The following is a 21,266-nucleotide window of genomic DNA, read 5'->3' as shown; positions in this document are numbered from 1 at the left end:
TAATGTGTCGTGCGCAAAAGCATCAGCTCTATTATATTTTCCTTTTTCCTTTGGGATTAATAAAGTATTCTGATTCTGATTCTAAGAGCCGTGCTTACAGAGCGCTTTGTAGTGAGTGAGAGCCGCTCCTCACTTAATTTCCTTTTGCTGCTCAGCTCTCACACAGTGGCTCAGCTGTGCTCCAATCCCTCCGTATTGTGGCCAATCACATGCGAGGATATAGGATAATATCATTATCAATATCATACGAAGGAGCATCTGGCTGCAGTTTAAAGACTTTTTTGTCTTGGTCTCGTCTCGACTTTGTCTTGGTCTTGGTCTCAGTATCCTCTGGTCTTGGTCTTGGTTTAGGCGGTGTTGACTACAAGTCTACTGGTCAGCCAGGGCCGGACTGGGACAAAAAATTGGCCCGGGCATTGAGACCGGCCCACCAGGTATTATAGGAAAAACCATAAAGCCTTTGAATGAAAACAAACACTGCTGTGACAGTGATGTACGCTGTCTTGTTGGTATATGTATGATCTGTATCACCTTCATGTTTCCCTCTCACCACATATCCAAACCGATATCATGACCAGCAGCTTTACAGCTGTGGCTCCAGCAAACATCAGCTGATACTAGAAATTAATATTAAATAAATTCCAACAACAGCTGATCAAGCTTAATAAATTTCTCCTCAAAATGCAACACTTGCACTTGCAAATTTTTTTTACGTGCGCTCAGAATAGTGGCACAAAAATAACGCCATAGCTTAGTAGCCATCCTTGTTTCTTGTATTCATGCAACTCATGTGCTTCCTATTTTTCAGAAGTTATTGAATCAGCATGTTCTGTGGTTCAGGTGAGTACGCACATTAATAGCAAAATAGATGTCATTTTTATTACCATCAATTACATAGCATTGTTAAGGTAAAAACATAGATTTATACTTCACAGAAATTGATTGTAAACAGTTTTCCTGATCTGAAAGATGATTAAATGTGCAAAATCAGTGTTTTGTCTATTAAAGACTGATGACCCTGAGCTGAGTTCCTTACCTGACAGCCACCTGATTGATTACTTTGCTATCTCATTAATGTAAAGCGGTGACCTAGGCCCAATTGGAACTGCATAGTTAATATGCATTACATCAAATCAGTAACTGGATCTTTACAAATCCAGAATCAAACCAGAATCAATTCACGACAGGGCACAGTTATTTCCCATCGTTGTATCACTGAGAGGTATGGTCGACTCATCGATGGTGAAGACCTGTTTTCGGAACTGTTCCCAGTCTGGCCTGCAAAGTGGCAGCTCTGCTTGGAAGTGCTTCCAGAACCTAGAGGCCAAGACGAGGTGATTAAAGTTCATACAGTCACAGTAGCACAGTGTCCCTGTGGATGCAGCCTAAGTTACTGTTCTTTAGCTGTAACTGACACGGACCCTAAATACATCACATGCAGGTAATTATGAAGTCAGTCAAAAAAGAGCAGCATCAAGGATTTCCCATTTACAACATTACATGGTTGTGATAGCTAAGCTAAGAGTTATTAGGCTTGAAAATGGCAATGAATATTCTTAACAAAATAAACATGCTGTAACAACATGTGTCTGAGTGCTCCTCCTACATAAAGTAAAATACATCAAAATTATATTTTACTAAATAGTATTGTGTATTTTGATCTGTGTGTATAATCAGACATGTGTATGTATGTGTGTAAATAAATCTGTGTGTATAGATATTTATCAATTCTTCATGTTTAGCTCAAAAACACTGAAAGTGCAGCATAGTTATTCGAACAATTTACAGCATGACAAAGAATCTGTGAGATTAAATGTCTGTACTTGTGGTGGTAGATGTCTGGGTCTCGGCTGACGCGGTTCTGAAAGCCGATGTACAGGTCGTCCCACAGACAGCCGTGCAGCACCACGTACCTCATCACTCCAATCCTGTTTTTAATCTTAGATGAAACGAAGCAGCATGAGCATAACAGCATGTAAATAAAGTATCCAGGCAGAACAGGAGTTTTTCAGATGTTAGATGGCAGACGTGATCATTTCCTCACGATTCGCTGGGAGTCAGGAGGAAATCACTATTATTCACATCCTGTTATCTGTTTGTTTAGGGACTCACCTCCAAGTAGGCGTGCTCTCTGTCAGGTCTCTTTGTGGGGAACGATAGATCCAGAAAGTCCACCAGATAGTCATAACCGTCAGTGATGCATTCAAACTCGTCGTCTGTTTCAATGACCTACACGGAGACACACTCTGAGTGAGACAGCAATGCAAAAGAAAAACGAGTGAGAGAAGGAGATCGTTAACAGCTAGAAGGAAGCGAGGTGGTGATGAGGGATCAGAGCAGAGAGCGAGTTGTTTGTTTTTAGATTTCATCATTGCAGGATGTTACCTGCACGCGTATTATCAGCTTCTGCTCAGGTACTACAGAGGCTGCTGTAGCATGAGGGAAAGGGATTATCAAAAAACATATAAAATAAAATTTCTGCTCAGGTGTAAAAAAACACGTATTTATTGCTTTAAAACACTGGAAGCCCGTCTCTATCATAGCATAGTTACAAGGAAGCTTAGCCTGAAAACGTCTCAGTTTTTTGTTGAACTTCTACATTTTTCATTGGGTTTTATGGTTTACAAGGTTAACGGAAAGTAAAACGATGCACACATCACTACTATGTGCATGAAAAAAAAAGATTTCATTCATAATCACACTGCTCACTGCTTGGTGGACAAGTTCAGTACAGAAGATCTTTAGTCATACATCTGTCTGCTTCCCAGGTTTTTGGGGCTAATCTCAGCTTCACGTCACTGTCACAGCCTGATTGTGACATCACTGGTCTAGTCCAATCGTCTTTTTTAAGGCCAATCATCCTCCAATCCGCGTACTTTAAATCTCATCTGTTCTTTTCCCTTGCAGTCGCCTTCATGCAACCCACCTCCTCCCCATCTCAGCCTCTCCCATATTACTCAAGCTCCATCCAAACCTCCACCCAGACTCCCGGGGTGGTCCTGCCCTAATCCCCGTCACTGCTGGGATTACGTTCTGCTGCGATGGGCCCTCAGACTATGATGGCAAAATATCTTAATTGAATTCTGTACATTGATGAATCATGCTCAGTTCTTTCTAATGATCTCTCCTTATTGAACATCCATCTTATTGTCCAGCTCTTGTTGGCTTTCACGGGCCAGGAGGCAGGGCACATTCTGAGCGGGTTGTCGGTCCAATCTCAAGACGCACAATAGTTTTTATTTTGTTTTTTCTTAATGCTTTCCCCCAACCATATTAAAAAATGGACAAAGTAAATATTTTTACAGTCCTTTTTTGCAGGCTCGTGTGTTTTATTTGGTTTCTGGAAGCAGTAAGCAGAGAAATGCTTTTAGGTAGGAAAAATCACGAGAACACAGTAAATGCAGACAAAGGTCAGATGTTGAGTGCAGAACAGTTCTTGACAAAAAAAAAAGAGTCAAACAGCTCTGCAGGAGAACATTTACCCGCACAACAAGGTTGTAGTTTTGAAAGCCAGCCCACGTGTAATAAAACTGGATCCAGCTCTGATGTTTAAATATGTCCGACTTGATGGCACCGTTCAGCTCGTTCACATACAAGTCGAACTCCCAGCTGTCCTTGTAGAGTTTTGCACTGGCTGGTGGATTGATGATGGCCTCACTATGTAAAGAAAGTATTTCATTTAGCACCTGGGTGTTATTTACATGATCATTTTAGTTTTTTACAAGTTGTCTTGTGCTGTTTGTAGTGATAACAGTTGAAACAAAGTAATGACATGATGTCAGCAGATAACATGGACATGCAGTCAGATCAGATGTTCTGATTGACATGAGCTAATTGAGCAGCTGTAGCTTGTTGTAACTCAGTAAGAATAAAAGTCATTTTATACAGTTACTGCACACATACAAACTATATAAAGATGAAAAAGACAGGCTGAAGCTACTGTCCAAAGCTTTTGAATTTTACATTGGCAGTGCAGACGGTGAGGATTTTTTCCCATCAGACTAATCTGTTTATTCACTGGCCTTTCAGCTACTGACATTACTGTTTAAGTGTCTGTGGTTTATGTAGTTGTATTACACAGATGGAATAAGAGTCTTTTTCTTTCCTACAGTGGCAAAGAATGGAAAACACAGACAAACATGTGAGCTGTTCCAACCTGCTGGTGGGGTCTCTCAGAGCGAGGCCCAGGTCCAGCACAGCACCTGGCTGCGGTGTCCAAGTCTTGATTGCTGGTGCCAGCTTATTAATGACTGCATTGAGGTCCTCTGCACTGTTTTTGATATTAGTATCCTTTATGTATCTACACCCAACACACAGTACAAACAGACAGAAGTAAAAGGACACATAAAGAATAAATTAGATCTCATGTTTGTTTAAATGCTACATCTGTAACTTAACAGTCATTAGCAGTCCCGTCACTGTCCAAAGTTTGGGCCACGACTGTGTCGTACAACCCTGTTTGCAGAAGAGTTGGGATGCTGTGTACGATGTAAATAATACTACAATCTCAAAATCATGTTAATCTTATCCTTATTTATTAACATCACAAATGTATTGCATCAAACAGAGAATAAAACTTTAGTTTAAATGTTTTATGCTAACAACACGTTTCAAAAATGTTGGCGCAGTGGCAACAGGAGACTGGAAGAATGCTAAAACAATAAAACACCTGCTAAAACATTTTAAACGAATGATGAACTGAACTACTGTCAGTTAGAAACACAATTCAGTACAATAGGAGCAGCTCATGAAGGTGGAGTCGTGGTTGCAGAGATAGACTGTAGCTCATACAGATAAATAGGCACTAAATACAAAGAGGATCCCAGATATAGACTCTGTTTGATCAGTTATTGGATGGAGTTGCCCAGATGAACTACACATCAGCTTTGACCTTGGGATCTATCTGCATCAGATCAGCTACCTTTGTTGTGAGGATTCTTCCTGTCAGGGAACATAAAAGTCATTCCAACCCTTGTGTGCTTTATCGATGCATCTCTGGTGCTGTGCAAACCTCGTTACTAACTCTACCTGTCTGACGGATGAGCCTCCACAAAGTATCCAGCGAATGGGCAGTAGATCCTGGGCTGCAGGGACTTCGCCAGTGTAGCTTTGTAATTCAGCAGCTTCTTCCTCTCATTCTTGATAAACTCTGCCTTCCAGGAATCTGGAAACAAATCAACATTTGCTTCATCTCAGCAGTTTGGTGCACTTTGACACTGTTGATCACAACATGTGAGTTAAACAAGTCAGTTCCTACGTGGCTAAAAGAGCTACATGTGTCTGTCAAAAGACTGTAACTGAGACACTGCTGTGTGCGTGTGGAGCTAAACGCTAACTAAGCTAACCTAGCTCAGGCTCACCGCTGTATTTCCCTCCATAGAAGGTCATCGGGAATCCAGAAGCTCCTCCAGCGAAGTCGGTCATCATCACATCCACATGCTGTGGCAGCCTGCCGCCGTTTGGTCTGGTGCAGTCCACAGTGTTGAGGATCATGTGACCTGCAATCAAAACTGCGTTTTATATCCTAATCAGACTGATTTTCACAGCATCAGTAATAATATTATTTGAAATGACACCTTTGTAGTCAACAATGATGCAGGTGTCCATTTCAGGATGTACACCATCCATCAGGATCATGAACCTCAGGTGTTCATCAATCTGAGTGAGACAGGAAGAGCCATTTTACTTCATAATCATATTTCCCCCAAAATGAATTGAATCATTTTACAATTCAACATTTTCCAAACATGCTTATTGTAAATACTCTTGACCACATGATGGAGGTGTGACTTACATTTTGCCAAACACCAAAGGGAATGACTTTAATGTTGGTCAGCTTCACTTGGCTTTGCTTCAAATACCTGTCACAGCAGAAGAACAAACTCACTTTGTACCGGATTTATTTCCTCTGTAATTTATGGGGAAGATTGAGCTCCACGTCATTACTGACCAAAACACAGGCCTGGATGTGTCACCAACATATATGGGGACATCGGGCCTTCTTTCTGCCAAGACCTTCAGTGTGGGATAGCTACAAAGCAAACAACACGTCAGCACGCCACCGTGTCAACATGAACAGTATCCAAGGCTAAAAGTTAAACTCTTTGTAGATTCTGAAGTTTCTAACCAGAAAGAAACTTTTATTTAATATTCCAAAAACTGCTTTTGTTTCTTTTCTAGTCAGAAGTGACATTTACAGTGACTGTGTGGAGTCGTGAGCCACTCCTCTTTCTTCATATGGCTCTTCACAGAATGAGCTTGTTGTTAATTACAAACAATTACAGGAATACAAATCCTGTAATGTTAAAGGTTTGTTATCCTACAAAGTGGAACAAACTGGAAATGTATTTTTGAATCTCAGTGACAGTTGTAATTATATTCTATACTTTTCAATAGAACTATTTGCATGATTTTATTTGTCTTTGCTAATAATATTCTGTTACGTGCACAGTCACTTCTAAGGTTTTACATATCACAACATCATAAAGGAAGTAATCTGGTCTTGGTTTTATTATATATTTCTCCATCCTGAGTCGTTATTACAGTCCTGTATATGTGGAGTCCTTTTACAGCCTTTACTCTAAGAACATTTCCCCTCCCTTTGCCATGATGGTATACAGTGTGTGCTCCTGTCCAGATGAACCGAACAGCTGGAGCAGTTTGTAGATACCATACTATGTTTTCTCTGAATTGTTTAGTTGCTTCAAATAAAATCAGCAGCAATATTTATTTGTATGTATATTTAGCAGCATTGGCAGAGCTTGCCTGAGGTGGTCTGAGTGCATATGGCTGATGTAGATGAGATCTGCACCACAAAGCCTGTCCAGAGCATCTGCTGGAGGCTCATGGAGAAGCCACCACCCTCTGGCAAACGCGGGACCCTTTAACCAGGGGTCGAACATGAACCTTCTCTCACCAAGCTGTAGCTCCATGCAGGCGTGGGTTAGGTAAGTCACCTGAGAGGAAGGTCAAAGAAAATGTCATCTTTGGAGACAGCTGATGCACTTTTCACTCTTCGTTCATTCACGATTGACAACATTTGAGATGATTATTATTATTACTACTTAGATCATTCAAGTTTTATATCATTTTGCCAAACAGTTTCATAAGAGTAGCACAGTAGTATGCACGGTGTTGTCTGAAAAACTGGGGTTAAATATTTGTTATCTAAAGCGTAACATCAACGTACTTTGACTTCTCCCTCCTGGAGCTCCAGAGGCTCTCGAGGATCAGCCATCCAGGGGTCAACAGGGCTCAGCTCCACCAACTGCAGCCCCCCATCATCCAACACTTCGACCTCTGCGAGTGCAACAACAAGCTCAGGTGTTGACCTCACATGGCATTTATATTATTATCATTCTGTTATTCTCGATGCTTTAAATAGAGCTATTCACACTACTACCCATAGTAGTATTTAATACAAGCTTCACTGTAGCACCTTTTCCATGTTTCTTATTACAGAGTTACATCATTTATGTAAGTTACTATTTTATATGATTCAATTAAACAACACGAGGTTTTACTATTAATCCATCCATCCATTCGCTTCCGCTTATCCTTTTCAGGGTCGCGGGGGGCGCTGGAGCCTGTCCCAGCTGTCATAGGGCAAGAGGCGGAGGTACACCCTGGACAGGTCGCCAGTCTGTCGCAGGGCCAACACACAGGGACAGACAACCATTCACACTCACATTCACACCTAGTGACAATTTGGATTAATCAATTAACCTATCCCCACAAGCTGCATGTCTTTGGACGGTGGGAGGAAGCCGGAGTACCCGGAGAGAACCCACGCAAACACGGGGAGAACATGCAAACTCCACACAGAAAGACCCCGGCCTGATGGTGGAATTGAACTCAGGAATTTCTTGCTGTGCGGCAACAGTGCTAACCACCGTGCCACCGTGCTGCCCTTTTACTATTAATATTATTATTAATTATATTCTGCTTCATCTTCAAACTGGATCGTTTGTCTTGACAGTGTGTTCACTGCACCACTGTGCTACAAATAAGTGAAGCAGACAAATCTGTGCTGTACCGTGTGCACATGACGTTAGGAGCTGTTTAAGAACAGGTCCTCTGTGAGAGATTTATGAGATCGACTGCAGAGAAGAGAGCTGCACTGCAGGTGGTTAACACTGTGATGATGACGATGGGCAGATTGGATGATAGTGTATGTGCTGTGAGGAAGAGAGCACTGCTGACTCAGAGACTCCAAACCTGAGAGGAAGATTTCTGTTATCAATAAATGATGAAACTGAACTGTTTGATTCATTTTTTACCAAGTTTGAGAAAGGTGAGAGCAAACCAAACTTTGATTATATTAAACATTCATAAGCAGGTTTGTGTGAGAGAGCAGGAGTGTGGGTGAACCCATGGTCGTGTCCAAATTCATGGGCTGCTTCCTCCTGAGGCCGCATTTGTAGACCGATTACGTCACAGCGACGCGCCGAAGGCTGTCCAAATTCGTAGACTCCTCCGAATGCAGCCGACAAATGCGTCCTCCTTTTCCCCGAATTTGAAGGATGGGTCGGGTGTGTCCTTCGTGGCCCACCATATCCCAGAATTCATAGCGCGGCCCAGCCAAACTCCAGTTTCCAACAATGGCGGCCGCTACTAAGTTTTAAAATTACTCATACTAATCTTTCTGGGTCACAAAATAAACTTTTAGCATATTTTCAGGTGAGAAAGTAGCTGTGTAAACATCAAATATCTGCTCGGTTTATCAAGATATCGCATATTTGCAAAAGTGCTTTGACGTTTTCGGTGACGTCTGTCACCCACCAGCTCGATAGCTGACCGGCCCAGAATTCATTGCACAGAACTTCATTCACGTAATGATGGCGGCACAAAAAGAAAAACCGGGAGACGAATACACTTTTAAAAGTAAGTATATGAAAATCTGGTGGTACAAAAGTTACATTTTTATAGCGGTTATGTTGTTAGGGTTGTGAATTTGCATAGACTTGTAATATTTATTTAAACAATCTTCATAAAAGTGTCCGTAAACTAGCTTGTATGGTGGGTCCCGCGGTTTTTCATTGCCGCTTACATTTTTCCCAATCCACTTTTTTGTGATATGTTTATAGGCACCAAAGAGCTAACGGCAGACTTCATTAAAACTAGAGGAGAAAACGATCACCTCTTCACTGGGGTAAAAAATTCAGCGACTGTGGGATGGAGGCACACGAATAAATCAATTTACACATCATATTCATCTGAGTACGGTTTCAACAACCCTCATTCTGTACAGAACCTGTGATGTCCAGACGATATTCCTCTTGTGTTCTGCTGTGAAAACTTTTGGATTTAGGGATTATCAGTTGTCATGGTTTTCTCTCTTCTCTTATTTTTTTGTGTGCGATCAGGACTATTCTCGAGAAGATGGGGCTGCAAGGGAAAGTCACCCCCTTGCAGGCCAAAAAGAAGTGGGACAACTTAAAGAAAAGATACAAAGAATGTGTGCTGTCAAGAAGATAATTTAAGAATGAAATTTAATAAATGCACATTTACTAAAAGTTGTATTGTTTATATTTGTCTGTCATTTCTGATTTCCTCTGCCTTTAGGATTGCAAGTGTCCAGGGTCAGGTGAGGGAGTCAGTGCGAAGCCCACTGCTGCTGCTTGGCCCTGGTTTGGCCTCATGGATGAGGTGATGGGACAGAGGCCTTCCATTAGGCCGCCTGTCCTTATTTCCTCTCTCCCTGAGGACACTCCAGGGCCAAGTACAGCAGTGGGTGACCAAAGCACACCATTGTTTTTCTTGTGACATTACCAATAAGTCTGATGTGTCACATGGCCCTCTTCCTATTGGAAAAACAAAAGTTGTATCCAAGATGGCCGACTTCTAAATGGCCACCATGGTCACCGCCCATCTGGGGGAGTTTGCCCCCTCACATATACTAATGTGCCACAAACAGGACTTTAATATCACCAACCATTCCCATGTTATTACGATGTATCCATATAAATGGCCCACCCTGTACTTTACAGCAATTTATGCCGACTGTTGAATTCCTGGAAACCTGCACAGAAACGATAACTGCGCTGCTGGCTAATGTTTAACTGGGATTTAAAAGATATATATATATTGTTTACTCAACCGCCACACTCTTAGATAATGCAAGTAAATGGAAGAGAGATACCTTTTTACACAGATTAATCAGAACAAGTGCAGTCACACAGCGATGTTGCTGAGTGCTGAGATGCATAGTGCTGGGCTAAGAGAGCTGTCCCTTTTAACAACTGGTTATATTTACTATTCTTTGAGGGGAAAAATGACCCTGCAGAGAAGAAAATTAGATTATCAAGTTTACACTCCACTCATGTGAAGCATGGAAAAATGTCTGTTGGAAAGAATTAGTTTGACATTGCTTCACAGTTATTGGCACAAATTGTCAAATTATTCATTAGAAGGGGCCCTCTGCCAATTTAGCATTAAAATTAAAAAAAGCACAGAAAGTAGTTGCTATTCTGACTGTTAGCGCCGACTGTGGCAAGAGCTATAGTTACAAGCTAACCACACATCCCATAATGCAGCTTTGTAGTTTGCATATTTAGATTTCAGATCCACATTGCAGGAAGTGGCATATCAATATACAGGAAAAGGCACTGTGCAGACAGAACTTACCGAGCTCATCCTGCAAGAAGCTGTCGGGCGGGTTCACATATTTCATTGTTGACACGTTTAATTTCCAGTTGTGTTTGGTGCATTTTACAGTCCTGAGGGAACAGAGAGTTCTGTCAGCTATAATCAAACGTCGACCACAGATAATCTCTGAAATCTGTTCCTGTTCTTACATTGCATCCAGGTCTTCAACGTCTTTGACGAACAGCCCACCTTGATGCTTGCACTGGTTTTTGCATGCTTTCAAGTCATTGTTGCTCTTAAATATGATGTAACATTTGCCGTCCTCTGGGCTTTTCTTGAAATTGACTCCTTCTTTGAGCGAGCCGACTGCTTCAGCATCCAATGACAACAACACCTTTGCTATTTGAGAGGCCATTGCACCTAAATGTTAAAAATCAAAAAGAAGAGTTTTAACTCACAGTATTTGATGCAAGCACAAAGGATCTTACAATAGCTTTGATTCAAATGACAGACTTCAGACACTGAAAAGGACGTTGCATTAATCCTTACATGCTGTTGGGGTCAAACTTGATAATTAAGTACAAGTAAAAAAGCCCAAATGTCATTATTCAGCCCAGATTTGATTACTTTTCCTAAAGTGACTCAAAAGCTGTACTCATGTGTAGCAGTAGTGTGGAGTAGTCTGCAAGTTTTGTACAGTGAGGCTGTTGGAGGACCAAGTTAACCTACATTTCTATTGAGATGGATTTTTAATCCACCCGTGAGGGTCAAATCAATGAAAATGGGTTGCTCGTATTACTCTGGTTGCTCGTATTACTCTGGTTGCTCGTATTAACTGACTAGTTATTTGTTTGTGAGTTTTCACAGTTTCAAAGGTGTCGTCCAAACTGACCTGGTTTCTGGCAATGTTAACCTTTACCTGACCTTCAGCTGCTTCTTTATGGCAACTACATCTTTATGACACACTCCCATAAACTATATGAGATAGCTAATGGCACTGGCATAACTTCAGGAGGTAAAGAACAATGTACACATGGAGGACAAAAGTCTGGTTTACAATATGAGCTCAGGTCGAAATTCTTCAAATGAATGTAAACATTTATAAATCCCTTTATGCACATTGCTCAACAAATACATCTCATACTCTACTTCAGTTCAGTTATCTGCATTGAGAATTTTCTCTATCACCAACATTAGTCCCTTTCTTTTTCTACGGACACTCAAATTTCTCCTTATCAATAGGAATAAAACTTTAACACAGTTAAAAAGAAAGAAAGAATGAACCCATATTTCAACCAATTTGGGAGCGAAGCTGAAAAACACTTTAATATATGATTCATTTGGTTTTGTATACAGTATGGTTGTTCAAGGAATGTCAACAGAAATAATTCGGTTCAATTTATACAGCAAATCACAACAACAGTCAGTTCAGGGCGCTTTATATTGTAAGGCAGACCCTACAATAATACATACAGAGAAAAACCCAGCAATGATATTCAGGGTCACCTGGTCCAGCCCTAACTATATGCTTTAGCAAAAAGGAAAGTTTGAAGACCTGCAGAGCGAGAGCGAAGTGCTCTAATAGGGTGATATGGTACTACAAGGTCATTAAGATAAGATGGGGCCTGATTATTTAAGAGCTTGGGGGAGTTTTTCCTTCCTACTGTTGCCAAACTGCTTGCTCATAGGGGGTCATATGATTGTCGAGTTTTCTCTGTATGTGTTATTTTAGGGTCTACTTTACAATATAAAGCACCTTGAGGCAACTTTTGTTGTGATTAAATAAAATTTAAAAACATTTAAAAGCCTGCATATTCGGGGGACAGTCCCTTGATCTCTTACATTTATACTTTTTATAATTTCTAATTCAGTGCCTACTTTTCCTGTTATTTGGTACTCTGTGTTCCTGTACCCTTCATACACACTTTTGATCAAAACATCTCCGTCTATCTTTAACAATCAATCCTTCCTTTATGGTGCTACACTTTGATTCTGTCTCCTTTGCTACACTTGTCTTTATCCCTGTATGGCGTGAGTGGTTATATACAGAGTCGTGACGTACAACAAGTTCATCACCTAGTTCTGCTTTTTGTCTATAATTACCAAAATGTGTTAGACGGCAGACAGTGCTACGTTTTGCACTCTACCATAATGCTGCTGCACCTTTTCCTGTAATGCTGTTTTGTGAAAACTATTTGCTCCTGCAGTTACACCGAGGCCTGCTAGCAGTACAGTACCATCTACAGTTCCACAGGCAACCTAGAGATGAAGAACGATATAAGAATGGTAAATAGCCTGTATTTGTATAGCGCTTTACTCAGTCACTATGGACCCCAAAGCGCTTTACACTACATTCAGTCATTCACCCATCCACACACACATTCACACACTGGTGACGGCAGCTACGTTGTAGCCACAGCCGCCCTGGGGCGCACTGACAGAGGCTGAAAGAAATAAAGGACAGAAGAGGAAGATATTATTTTCAAAGATAAGACTGCTCAGCAAGTCACATTTTGTGAACATTAAATCTTATTTGTCACATCCTAATAATCTGTTTTTAAATCAGGTATTTCATATACACATGATCTGTTGCTGGATTAAGCTTTTGTGGAGCAAAACTACAAAACTGAAGTATACTTCAGCTGGTTTTGTGCTATTATTTATTTATTTTTAATTGACATTAGGAATCACTGTACAATACCACCAACTTCAACAATTTGTCACTACATGTATTTTTCTTTTTTCTGTATTTAACCAACTAAAATATCCATACAAAAGGATGAAAGAAGAAAAAAAAGGAAAGAAAATAGAAATAAGCAAAGCAGAAAAATAAAAAAAATACAAAGGAAAAAAAGGCGTGTAGGGAGTGTGTTTTTGTTTCCATTAATATAACTAATATTTCCTCTAGTCTTCTCGTAGTTAACACCGTCAAAATCATGCTATTAAAAGGTTGCATGAAAATGTGTGCTAAGCAGTTTAGTGCTAAACCAGCTAGTTTGCAGTATTGCTGTTTAGTTTACAGTGATGCACAGTGTTGGACTGTTGCAGGGCAGGCTGAAAGTGACGATGCTGATTCACTCATCTTTATCAGTTTTTAGTTCAGTTTAGAGCTGGGCGATAGAACGATAACGATATGTATCGCGATATAACTTTTACTCGATAGAGAAATTAAGCTATCGCGATAGACCTCGCCGCTCTTGTCCTCAAAAAAAAAAAAAAAAAAAAAAAAGGTCAGCCAATCCAAATTAAGTAGCGCAGAGCCGAACCAATCACAGCCGCAGCGTCACGTCGCGTGACTTGTTACGTACAGCACAAGTGCCAAGCCGCACGTGTGTTTGTTTGGGAAGCAGCCAGCGGGTAATGGAGGAAATGAGTGTGCCGACTAGAAAAATCAACCGAGCGTGACCGAAGAGAAAACAGATGACGGTTCCAACGCCGGAGAGATTGTCGAACGGAAGAGCCATAGAAGTTCCGTAGTGTGAAGGTATTTCTGCTATTTCAAGTCTGACAAAAACAGAGTAGCGTGCACTGTAAATGTGCCGAAAGCAAGTCTGGAAATACAATAAACTGGTGCATGCGTCACACTGTGCGCCACGTTATTGTTTCGGTGAAATGAATTTCTACAATACTGTTAATTCTACTCTCTGCAGTGTTTAAATGCTTACATATACACACAGTTACTGTCCCTCCACACATACGACTCGGTTCTGCTTCTATGCCCCAGCTTTGTTTACTTTTTCCCACCGAGGCTTCTAGACTTCTGATTGGCCAACATTTCTGCACGGTTAGGAATCTAGCGCCACCTGCTGCTTTGGCATGTTCATAGCAGCGTTTTCCTTCATTTCTTCCTTTATGTGTGGACGGGATTATTTTTTAAAACGAAAACGGAAAATCTCCGTTTTCAAAAATACCCGTGTACGTGTGGACGTAGCCTCAGTCTCTGACTGGAAGCGCTAATTCGTCATTCGGCTTTTGTCAGACTAAAGTAACTGTTAAAACTGTTTGAAAAGCTCAGCTATACAACAAGGAGAGATCGAGAATTTCCTTTTAGTTCTCAGTTTATTTGATATTGACAAAAGTTAGTTTTGTCTGTTCTTCTGTAAAACAAACTAAGATTTATTTTTAGAATTAATATTTTGTTTCTAAGTGGAATTGACAATTTAGTCTGTTTTGTTTGTTCTATTTTGAAACTTAAACGCTTTAGCGGCTGCCTTTTGTGTAGTTTGCAATATTTGCCTTTATTTATCTGAAAAAGTCTCATGTTCCTTAAGTACATCTACCCTGTTGAACTTATTATGGGAAATAAATATTTAAATAAAAACAAGCTGCTGATTATTTCACATTTTACTTGTGAGCAACGGCACATTTAAATCTTACAAATATAGTTATTTGGCTGATATCGTGATAGATATCGTTATCGCCTGAAATGAAAAAAACATATCGTGATATGAAAAAATCTCATATCGCCCAGCTCTAGTTCAGTTTCATTTATGTACCACCAAGTCACAGAAACAGAGGCCTCGAGGAACTTTATATTGCAAGGTTAGACCCCAGCTTTGTTTTACTAGCTTCATATTCTGTAGTAGATCTAAATCTGTTATACAGCTCTGAATTCATTTTGGCTAGATCCACAAATAACAGTGAATATTGAAAAAGCAGCGTGCATCAGCTGATCGTTGGCTTAACAAACAAACGATTATGTTCCTTAACTCTAAGCCCTGCTTTTCCCCACACTGCACAACGACATCCATAAGGTTACCTCACCTGAACTCTGGTATAGTTTTAATCCTGAACTGCACCGTGTGATGGAAAGTTTCAGGATTCTGACCTTCTCTGTTGAGTTGATATGACTGAACACAAGGATCGTGTTTTGTCAGTTATACTGATGTGCTTCAGCTGCACAGTGTACTAAGGCAAAGCTACACAGAAACCCTGCGTGAAGATGACGCTGAGTGCATGCTGACCACAGCACCGGCAGTCAGAACAGTCAGAAGAAAATTCAGAGATGAGTCAGACTAATTCTTCACGTTTCTGCCTGGAACCACTGTGGTGATAACGTTGAAATGTCTTTGTGCTGCTTGTTATCTTTGCGACATGTTGTCAGCTTTATGTTCATACATAAAAACTAGCAAAAAGACTGTTTGTGTTTCTTTATTAGGATAGAGATTTGTGTTGGAACTACATCTGTGTTATTTCAGATATCCATAACATTCTTCCCCCAAATTACTGGATATTAATAAATTATGCTTAAGGTATTAAAATGTGGTATCAACGGTTCCTGAACAAGTGTCAATATGGAGCGGATGTCAAAGGTCACTTGTGGTAAACAGTTTATTGATACAGTGTGAGCTCTGTCTCTCATACATGTGTGGATGACTGCATTAATGTGCAGACAAACACTGGGTCTTATTACACCGTTATCTTAATGACACACTCCCATAAAATATATGACAATCTCATGTTTGTAAAAGCTAAAGAAATATGTACCCATAGACAGACAGAGTGATTAACATGAACGTCGAGACCAAAAGGAATCCGTGCAAAACACAAGCTAACCAAAACTTATGAATGCAACTGAAAAGAGGCTCTAAAATTATTAAACAAAAAAATGACCAAAACTCAAATAAATTTCAAAACCCAACGGCACAATCAACAAATAACTCAAATAGCACACTGTTACTAAATGAAGACCAATGATACCATCCATCCATTCGCTTCTGCTTCTCCTTTTCAGGGTCGCGGGGGGCGCTGGAGCCTATCCCAGCTGTCATAGGAGGGGGGGGGGTACACCCTGGACAGGTCGCCAGTCTGTCGCAGGGCCAACACACAGGGACAGACAACCATTCGCACTCACATTCAATCGCACATTTACACCTAGTGGCAATTTGGATTATCCGATTAACCTATCCCCACCAATGATGCCAAGCACATAAGAACATCTACATAACATGGCTGCAGAGAAGAGAAGTGTTGCAGAGGGCCGATCGAAGTTCTGCACTATAAACTATCCGTGTTCACCACAGTCAGGAGAGCCAGAGCCACAAATTCAAGCCGCCAATCAAGCTAAAGCTAAATTATAATTAACAGCAGAATATTCTCGGCTCTTAATGAATCACTTTTTTTGATGAATCTGTTTATTCACACCTTAAGGATGTTTCAAAACATTTGTAAAACTGCACAAATAACACTTTGTGGAGTGTAGATGTTAACACTAGCAGCAGACTGAATACCTGAGTTTTTTTCTGCTACTTAATTTTAGAGTAAGTGGTAGGCTAGAAATGAATGCTGTACATACATCCCCCTGCATGACGGCACATGAACACATCAGCTCCATGAGGTGCTGCAGCTTGTTAAAGTCCCTCTCAGAGCATTTTAACATCAGTCAGACTTTTATTCAACTCACCGTCAAAGACGCTGTTTTCAAAGAGATGCTTCTCACGAACCTTAGAACGAAGTTGCTTCGGTCAAACTCCACCACACACGGTGGTGAGGAAATGAGGAAACTGTTTTCAGTTTCCTCATTTGTTCTAATAACACACACACTGCTTATGCTGTGATTGGCTGTCCTGTCTGAATGGAGGATCATGATAGCATCTTGTTTTGGCTCAGTATAATCTGTGAATACAAATGTCATTGACAGCACACGTTACCTGTGTACAGGTTCTGTTTTAGTTCTGTGACCATGGCAGGTGCATAAGGCTCTGGGTTATCCATGCATTAAAAAAATGCATCATCGCTCTGTTGCTTTAATCAGTCACATCTTTCCATGACAGGGACAGGGTTGATGCACATACACAATCTATAAATGACTCTGCTTGTTTCTGTTCTCTGTTAGAAGCCGTGCAGACTGCTGCACTGGATTGTTGTTTCTTTGATGCAATCAAACTGAAACCTGACAAAGGTACTGTCACGGCTGCCGAGGCGAGCCGTGTGGCGTAGAAGGGAGAAAGTAGTGATGTGACGTTCTGTATCGAGGCTTCGAAGCGTGTGTCGAGTAATGGAGGGGGCGTTTCCGCGATGCACGTATCGAGGCTTGTTTCATTTATGGGAGGAGCTCAAAATGATGACGTGCGAAGCCTCGCTGCCCGGCTGTACCACGTGACTGGTTCATGAAGTGGTTCGAACTTTGCCGCGAGATATGACAGCGATACAAACCCCTCAGACTTCATTCAAAATGTGGGTGTTTGATGGAGAGTTGCGGTTAGTGAGAGTTTGGAGACAGTTTGGAGGTTTATGAGAGTGAGGAGAGAAAGTCAGGAGAGAATGGAGCCAGCTAAGAAGAGGAGGATGTCCTCCCCTGTGTGGGAACATTTTGATCTTATTCCTCCCAACAAGGTATGTAAATTTCTACAGAAGATGTATTTTCATGATACTGATGGTGCAATACAATTTATGTTGAGCTGTCTTGACTTTTGTACAAGGTGAAGTGTTTGCTATGTGCCAGGGAGCTGGGATATAACAACAACACCTCATCCATGCTTAGGCACTACAGAGCTTTGCATGAGAATAAGGGGAACACCGATTGTGGAGCAAGACCAGGTGAGCCATCAAATGCAATGATAATATAGGATGCAGTAATGTTACTAAATGATATAACAATATTATACAACTGTTATAAGTTACGTGTGTGATATTTATATTTGTGCTTTGTCTTTATTGTCTTTCCTCAGGAGAACAATCTCAAATAGATGAAGACCTGGTCAGCATGGTGATTGAGGACTCCCAGCCATTTAGCATTGTGGAGGACAAAGGATTCAAAAGATTTGTTAAATCATTAAATCCCAGCTATGTTCTCCCCACTAAAAAGGTCATAAAAGCAGTGAAAATTTAGTTTTTACAGAATAAAATGTGAACAGGCAGTGTGTAGCTGTCCATACCTCAACGTTACAAAAGCACAACTACTGTCCACACCCAGGGCCGGCCCGTGGCATAGGCCGTATAGGCAAATGCTAAGGGCGCCGTCCATCAGGGGGCGCCACGCCAGTGCCACAAATGTTGAAAAAAAAAAAAAAAAAAGTTGGTACTATTATTTCTAAATACAAAAAATAATCCCACGTTAATTAAAATGCAAAGTAAAGCTTATTTAATAGAAATATTATTTGTTACAACATTACGCCCCCCCTCCCCGCACGGTGCGCCCCCTCCCTTCCCGTATCATGGTTGCTTTTGGACGTCACCACATCAAAAAAAATCAACACAAGATGTCAAAACGGCCAAAACTGTCAGGTGGCCAGGGAAGAAAAAAGAGAGAAGAAGAGGAGGAGAAACGAGAAAAAGACAGAGGTAGGTAACGTTAGCCTACATGAAATTATTTGTCTGAATGTGATAGTAACCTAAATTTTTAGCATTAAGCTAATGTTACATGATTCGCTAATTGCTAATCAATAAATAGCTAGTTAACTGTTTTAACGTCAGTTAATATTGTGGAGGGGGCTAAATTGTTATGGAAAATAATAATGTAACGTTAGGTAATTACAGTACTCCCACCTTTCCTCATTTGTATTCATCTTTTAAGCAGGTGTTTTTTGTTTACATTGTTATTGCCTTCTGGTTAGGTAACGTTTACCCTGCAGGTAATAGTCACTTTTCCACCCCTGTATATATTATAGTTGTAAGCCTAGTTGTTAAAGCGCACATCATTAATGTTAATTAAGCAATATCACATGAGAGGGAATGCTGTTTTTTAATATGAGCACTGCTGTGATTCGGTCAAAGATAATCATAACATAACATTCTCATATGATATTATACTGTTACTTTGCATTCTGCTATTCAGCATTTCACTGTAATGATGACAATAAATTGAATCTAATCTAATTTGCATATCAGTTAACATCATATATATATCTCTTTGGTTTTTCATTTATATTATATCATTTCATTTTATTCCTGGAATCATATGTTTTTATTATTAGACTTTAATACTCAGTGGTGTCACATACTCCTCTCTTCAGATGCACTGTTGAAGTTTCTAAATCCCACCCCTGGGCCATCTACCACATCTACCGCTGCTGCCTCCACTTCAGCAGCACAACCCAGCCATGATGCAGCAGCATCAAGCGGTCTTCCTGTTGCCTCCACCTCAGCAGCACAACCCACCAGTTTTGCAGCAGCATCAAGCAGTGTTATTGTATTTCATATATTCATTTTTTTTATTTTTTGTATTCATTTATTTATTCATATATTTTTTTATCTTGTTAATTATTCTGATTGTGAATTTGCTTTCTTTAAGTAAAAAAAAAAAAGGTCAAAGACAAAGCTATTCGGTTTCTTGTGAGTACATACACTACACTGCCGATGTAGGGGGGCGCCACCTAAAATGTTGCCTAGGGCGCCAGATTGGTTAGGGCTGGGCCTGTCCACACCCCAACCACACCTCACCTCACAGTAAATGATCATTTCCATTTTAAGCATTTCCAAATAATCATTTTCGATACTGCCAGTATAAATATACACAGTATACTGCCATCACTACAATATACATGTTTTACACACTCCTTTTGTTGTTGACATTTACAGGCTGTGTGCGAAAGGCCACACTCTTCAAATTCATGCCAACTAATATTTTTACGTCCAGTAGGTGTCCTACTAGAGCAAATGAAGCTTCAAGATGCTTTGCACTGGGCGGAACCAATTGGATGAAAAGCTTCAGTGCTTCATGAAGCTTCATCTGCCCATCACTAGGAGAAAGGACCCAAAACGCAGGCAGTAGATGATAATGCTAGTGATGTTTTATTTACACAGTGGTGAGATGGCAAAACAGTAGTGATGGGCAGATGAAGCCCCATGAAGCACTGAAGCTTTTCATCCAATTGGTTCACCCCAACGCGAAGCTTCATGAAGCTTCATTTGCTCTAGCAGGACACCTACTGGACGTAAAAATAATAGCTGGCATGAATTTGAAGAGTGTGGCATTTTGCATACAGCCTGTAAATGTCAACAACAAAAGGAGTGTGTAAAACACCTATAGTGTAGTGATGGCAGTATACTGTGTATATTTATGCTGGCAGTATGGAAAATGATTATTTGCGGCAAAGTTCGAACCGCTTCATGAACCAGTCACGTGGTACAGCCGGGCAGCGAGGCTTCGGACGTCATCATTTTCAGCTCCTCCCATAAATGAAGCAAGCCTCGATACGCGCTTCGCGGAAACGCCCCCTCCATTACTCGACACACGCTCCGAAGCCTCGATACAGAACGTCCCATCACTACAAAACAGGTAAAGAGGGAAGACAAAACTAAATGACAAACCTGAGAGGGTACCAGAATGGGGGCAAGGCAGCGCGCCACGGACGAGGGACTGGACACCGTGGAACACAGACAAACCAACAACAGGCAGGCGAACACACAGGGCTTAAATACACACAGCAGCAATCAGGGGATGAGCAACAGGAGGGCAACACACCTGGGAGAAATCAAAGCTGACGGGACAGAGGAAGCGTAATCTGAACACACTCACATGAGACAGAGACCTTCAGAATAAAACAGGAAACTCACAGACACAGAACTGGACAAGACGCTGAACTGAACAGACAGATTCACACACAGTGTGACACCATAGACAGAAGTGGCACCAGGACAGGCACAGAACAGAAACCTAACAAATGGCAAATCATAACAGAATACATGCTCAGGATAAACAAAAGCGTGAAGAAACACAAACCACTGAGTCGGCAGAC

General features: G+C 40.9%; 1 protein-coding gene across 2 annotated transcripts; it reads right to left on the bottom strand.

Moving 5' to 3' along the window:
- Positions 1-853: 853 nt before the first annotated feature.
- On the bottom strand, positions 854-21,002 carry LOC309692630 (cytidine monophosphate-N-acetylneuraminic acid hydroxylase-like). Of its 2 annotated transcripts, none has more exons than XM_082511309.1 (15): positions 20,839-21,002; positions 10,797-11,007; positions 10,627-10,718; positions 7,190-7,299; positions 6,766-6,956; positions 5,951-6,031; positions 5,795-5,861; positions 5,577-5,658; positions 5,361-5,498; positions 5,029-5,164; positions 4,157-4,300; positions 3,483-3,657; positions 2,113-2,229; positions 1,824-1,939; positions 854-1,317 (listed from the first exon to the last, which is right to left on the bottom strand). In XM_082511309.1, the coding sequence occupies exons 2-15, from the start codon at positions 11,000-11,002 to the stop codon at positions 1,179-1,181; spliced, it is 1,794 nt and encodes a 597-aa protein (XP_082367435.1). In that variant the 5' UTR covers positions 11,003-11,007; positions 20,839-21,002; the 3' UTR covers positions 854-1,178. The 2 variants fall into 2 exon arrangements, with proteins under 2 accessions (XP_082367435.1, XP_082367436.1); XM_082511310.1 differs by lacking the exon at positions 20,839-21,002 and adding an exon at positions 16,991-17,083.
- Positions 21,003-21,266: the final 264 nt, after the last annotated feature.

This window comes from Aulonocara stuartgranti, assembly GCF_965226115.1.
Source record: "Aulonocara stuartgranti genome assembly, chromosome: 17".
NCBI classification, from domain to species: domain Eukaryota; kingdom Metazoa; phylum Chordata; class Actinopteri; order Cichliformes; family Cichlidae; genus Aulonocara; species Aulonocara stuartgranti.
This window is presented reverse-complemented; position numbering and strand designations above follow the sequence as displayed.

Coding starts and splice junctions, on each gene's coding strand:
- LOC309692630 (XM_082511309.1), bottom strand. CDS start 11,002: ATGGCCTCTCAAATAGCAAAGGTGTTGTTGTCATTGGATGCTGAAGCA. Junction 5,659..5,794: donor CCTTTGGTGTTTGGCAAAAT/GTAAGTCACACC, acceptor TGTCTCACTCAG/ATTGATGAACACCTGAGGTT. Junction 4,301..5,028: donor GAGGCTCATCCGTCAGACAG/GTAGAGTTAGTA, acceptor TGTTGGGTGTAG/ATACATAAAGGATACTAATA.